Here is a 5,574-nt window from a genome sequence, read left to right on the forward strand (position 1 = left end):
ATGTAGGTGCTTGAACACCTCCGATGGCAGGCTGTTCCAGACCCTGGGGGCTCGGACAATAAAGAAATTCTTCCTTATGTCCAGCCTGAAATGGTCTTGCAGTAGTTTATAACCATTCGACCTTGTCATCCCTTGGGGTGCTCTGGTGAACAAATGTTCCCCCAGGTACTGGTGGTCACCCTGATAAACTTATAGGTGGCCATCAGATCACCCCTGAGCCTACGCTTTTCCAGGCTAAAGAGCCCCATGGCTCTCAGCCTGTCGTCGTAAGGTCTGTTTTCCTGACCTCTGATCATGCGCGTGGCTCTCCTCTGGACTCTCTCAAGCTCTTCTCCACTTCCTTTTTGAATCGTGGAGCCCAAAACTGGACGCAGTACTCCAGCTGCAGCCTCACCAAGGCTGAGTACAAGGGGAGAAAGACGTCCTGGGATTTGCTTGAGAAGCATCTATGGATGCAAGCCAGCATTTTGGTCACTTTACTAGCTGCAGCATTGCATTGCAGGCTCATGTTCATCTTGTGGTCAATGATGACCCCCAAGTCTCTTTCTTCTGTAGTGCTAGCCAGAGTAGCACTGCCGAACCTATAAGGATGTTGCAGGTTTTTCTTCCCAAGGTGGAGAACCTTATATTTTTCAGTGTTAAACCATAGTTATGATGCTACGGACCCAATCCTGCTAGGCATCAAGCAATTCCTATGAAAAGGTGACTGTGCTCAACTGTTATTTGTTGAAGTCAGTTCCAGGAGCAGGTCAATATTATTTGTCACCTCCAGGAGCAAGTCAATATTATAAATAATAATAATAGTGCCTCCACAGGTGAGAATATAGGCACCATAACAGCAGAAGAGCAACCCTTTTCCTATAAGAGAGATGGGTTAATTTAACTCTTACATGTCTTCCACTATGACAGCAGTTTCTATTAGCAAATCAGTTTCCTCTTTTTCACCATTCATGGTTCTTTCTTTCAGTTCTGCATTGCTCAGACCACACACTGTAATTTCACTTTTCTTTGTTTTTAAATCAGTTCTCAAAGTTCTCTGGGCATTAGGGTTTACCACATAGTGCACTGTACTGTACCAGATCTGCATTTAGCCCCACTTTATCTTTTCCCACAGTCAAATGAAGGAAAGAGATTTTTCTTTTCTTTTTTTTAAACAAGTGGGTCATTTTATAAGAAAACAATGAATTAGTGGCCCACAGACCTGCAGTCCGGAGAGCTGTGCTGAAATTCAGACACCCAAACTTGCACTGGCACATTCTATATCTTGGGAAATGTGCTAGATGCAAGAAGAGGGAAGGGGCGTGCCAAAAAAACATTGCTTTGAAACTGCATGTTTCTCAAGCAACACTATGGACACAATACTACTTTGCCTGCTATGCAGCTTAGATTAATTCAGGGATTGTCTGTCCTGAGGGACAGAGATATAGCAAGCTTCTTTGTCACCCTGGACCAAGCTGGGCAGGGGAGAACCAAGATGCACATTGGAGGGTCTGGGTGGTGTCCAAAATCCAGTGGGTGAAAGCAAGGTACTCTCAGGTCCTGCCAGCTGTTGAGACTGCAGCTCTACAGACTGGGGAAGGAGATTAGGATGGAGCCAGGGCAGCTTTACTGTTCTGACAGCCCTCAAAGGTGCTGCCAAAATATAACCCCTAGTTCAGTGGGGGTGCCTCCTGTTTTTATCCCCTGCTTCTTTCCTCCCCTGTATTTATCTGCCAGGACCCGAGACCCTTCCTGACCCTAATGCCCAATTCCCTACCTCTCTCCACACAGCCCAGACTTATAGCTGCTGGACTATGAGCATAACTGCTTCAATTCCAGTGCCCCCCAGCTTCAGTTCTAACACCCTCCCACACACCCCATAATCTTTGCCTGGGTCTTGTTCCCCTCCCTCACCCACCCGAGAGAATTTACAGTTACATGTCAGACTGCAAGCATTTCAGTTTAAATAGGATTTATTTAAAGATGGAGAAAAATATCTACAACATATTATTACAGGGGTTCTCTCAATATTTGTTAGTTCCTTTTAAGAATAGGTGTGGGGGGCGGGAGGGAGTCCATTTGCTGAACATAGGTTACAGTAGGTAACAATCCATTTAGTATATTCAGTTTTTCTGCATGCACTTTACTTTCAGGTGTCGAGGTTTCTTACCACAAAGCATATTCAGGTTATAAAGAAAATTGCTGTAAGCAAGCCATATTAAACTAAGAAAAAGAGTCTCATATGCCTCTAGTATATTACCTGAGTTATATAGATTATAGAATGTATATACAACAGGAGTTATAGAGGGTCCCTGGTAGCTTTAGTGAGAGTTCAGGTTTCAAAGCAATTTGTTCAAATGCCTCCAACACACAGGATCTGTTTAATCCAGGCTTAAGTCAATGGAGTTACTCTTGTTTACAAAAATGTACATGGAAGAAGTATTCCACTTGTCCTTTGGGCAGCCTGCATCGATATGTCTGAAGGCATGAAAGGCCTGTTCTGAAGGATATTGAAGTTGGTGGGATGAGTCCCATTGACATCAAGGGTCTTTTTGAGAAGGACCTGCGTCTGGAATCCTCCTTCATGAGGAAAGGCACCTCAGCTAAGAAAGGTGAAAGCCTCATGATTCCCAGATGTGCTAGCTATACAAAAAGAGAAAGACTCATTCAAATTTAATGTATAAAATGCGTAACTAGATTTCCCAAAAGTCTTTATACAACACAATAGCATTGCCATGTTGGGACTGAACTGTGGCTCTAACAGCAGGTAAAAAGATATGAATTGTTTTCTGGCAGTTATATTCAAGCACAAACCCTAAAAACCACAATAAAGCTCTTAAACAATGCTTTAAGGGACTGGCTGAATATGTAGTTGAATACAAGTGCATTTTAAAGATCAAACAAAATTGCACTGTCGGTTCCATGAAGATACTGCGAAGTGTTTGCCTAAGAAAAGTAGTTGCTAATTGGAGCACTATTTCAAGGTCTGTTGCAAAATATTACCTCATTATTAAATCTGAGATTCTACACCCAGGTTAGGATATCAAATATAGTATCAGGAGCATCTGCAAGTCAGCTACATTACGGGTATGGAGCAAATTCAATTCTATCATTCCTTGAAAAAGAAAACCTAAAGCATATGTTACAAATAAAGGAGACTATATTTTGATAATAACTATTAAAATGTAAAAAGCTTCAGCTTTATTCAGAATGGCTATTCATTCTACCATTTGTGGTTACAAGAATTAAGTACGTATTAGTGTATTTGAAAATGTAATTCCTTTTACTAATTTCCAAACTACTCTAACAATAAAAAAGGGTTTGAACTAAGCTGATATCACTAGCTATTGAATGGTAAATGCATCTATGTATGCAATTAGTACATAGCAATAAAATATGGTGCAGCTTGTGTCAGAGTTTATTGTTCCCAGGCGCAGCATTCATCCGTGCACTAAGGACCTAAGCACGTTGTGCTGGGGTGAAGCAACTCTAGCTGGCAGGGTGCTTGGGAGATCAGCCTGCCAGCCCAGGGTTGCTGTGTCCCAGCTCAACAGGCTGATTGGGGCCCAAGGGGGCTACAATGTGGGGTCTAGCCAGCAGGTAGCTTCCACACTGTAGCATCCTCGTGTCCCAGCCGGCCCTGGTCACAGTCTACACGTGCATTTCAGCACACGTAACTACTCCACTGTAGTATAGTATTTGTCTCGGACAGCACTATCCTACAGCACAGCTAATTAATTTACTGTGCCCTAATGTGGGTGCATGTCTAGATGGTCATGCTTTACTGTGGAGCTTATGAGTCCACTCTGTAGTAAAGCACACACATAGATGCACCCACTAACACAAAAAAGGGGAAAAGAACATCAGAGAGTCCAAATTCCAGACCTAAGACCTGACTTCACCCAAGAAGAGACAAGAGGCAAATGCTGCTCTGATTTCTACCAGTGCAAAACTACTGAGAGCAATGGAAACAAATAGGTATAAATGAGAGCCTAAGAAGTTCAGAAAGGAGTATTTACAAGCAAAACAAATGGCTTCCCTTTTTTCCCCCTGGCTTTTAGATGAATGCCTCTGAAATCAGCTATTAATAAGGCATTTCTAAATTAGAATATTTCCCTCAGGATTTGCACCACAGAACAGACTTTGCTTCAGTAAATGGAGGCATCTTCATAGTGGAACTTGCCATGAAAAGGAATCTTGGGGCTGGCGACTGGACCATTCATGCATGTCCAATAGTGACTGCACAAGTGCCTCAAATGCCTTCTGAATTTGACCCCAACGAATACGTAGAGCACAGGGTTGAGGCAACAGTGGGAGAAGGCAATTTTGCGACTGATGTAGAAGGCAATGTTAATGTTCCTCTCAAACTGACAGCTTTTAGATGGAAAAGAAAGCATAAGAGAGACTATATTATAAGGTGCCCAGCTGAAAATGAAGGAGACTACAATAATGAGGATGAGTCTCACAGTTCTCTGTTTCCTCTGTGATCTTGATTTGAGTAGAATTGTCAGTATCCTGAGGTAACAATATACAATGACAATAAAGGAAAACAGAAAGGAGACAATTCTCATGTAACGGTCCAAATCCTTCCAGTACTTCTCACTGTAATCGCAGATAAAGCTGTCTTCAAAATCAGGTTGCTTCTGGGTGTACATGATCTCAGGAACCACAATCAATATGCTAAAAGTCCAAATCATCAAGCTCGCCTGAACACCGTACTGGCGGGTGTGTGTTCTCAGGGTTGACAGGGGGTTCACCACCAACAGGTATCGGAGAATAGTCATCATGGTCACGCAGAAAATACCACTGTAGTAGCTGATGGAGAAAACAGCATTTACAGCCTTGCAAAGGACATTCCCGAAAATCCAGCCGTATAAAGAATACACAATCCAGAAGGGCAGCATGCATGAGAACACCAGGTCAGAGATGCAAAGATTCATGATGAACACATTTGTTAAAGATGTAAGGTTCTCATATTTCATTAGGATCCATAACACTAGACTATTTCCTTGCAGGCTGAACAAAAAGGCCAGAGAGTACAGGATAGTCGTGAAAAGGCTACTAAATAGAAATAAGTCATTCATCTCACACAAGTTGCTAACATCACTGCTATTGTCAGGAGTATAGTAGTCAAAAGTATTGTTGTAGATGCTTTCATCCCAAGGTGTTGACTCCATTTCAATGTGCAGATGATGCACTTTCCACTGTAGTGAGTAGGAAGATCCTCAAAGCCAGCAATTTTAAACCAAAAAAGCAGTAGTAAAACTTCATATGCCATTTTACCTATAGAAGAAGCTTCCTCTTACACTTCCCTGTTAACCATAGCCTCCCCTTTGCTTGCCCTTCATGTCTTGATGTCTTTTATGGTTATAAAAGGGAGGCTGTCCCAGGGCTTCCTGGACCTGATCTTGCTCTACTGACCACCTGGTGGCTGTGGTCCTTTGCCTTATGGGCTAATTGCATAGCTCCAAACCTTCCCTACACCATGTCCCATGCCTCACAGATGGCATCATTGTGGATGTTCTCTTTGTCACATGCCTACACTCATGCAGCCCTCCTCCAGGTGCTCGGACCCCCCATCTCTCACACAGCCCT

General features: G+C 42.9%; 1 protein-coding gene across 1 annotated transcript; it reads right to left on the reverse strand.

Moving 5' to 3' along the window:
* Window positions 1-3,974: 3,974 nt before the first annotated feature.
* XCR1 (X-C motif chemokine receptor 1) lies at window positions 3,975-5,156 on the reverse strand. Its single transcript, XM_090048916.1, has one exon. It carries the CDS (start codon window positions 5,154-5,156, stop codon window positions 4,128-4,130), a length of 1,029 nt encoding a protein of 342 aa, XP_089905042.1. The 3' UTR covers window positions 3,975-4,127.
* Between the last annotated feature and the right edge of the window lie 418 nt (window positions 5,157-5,574).

The sequence above is a fragment of the Crocodylus siamensis genome, chromosome 5 (assembly GCF_052110815.1).
Source record: "Crocodylus siamensis isolate JL-2025a chromosome 5, ASM5211081v1, whole genome shotgun sequence".
NCBI classification, from domain to species: domain Eukaryota; kingdom Metazoa; phylum Chordata; order Crocodylia; family Crocodylidae; genus Crocodylus; species Crocodylus siamensis.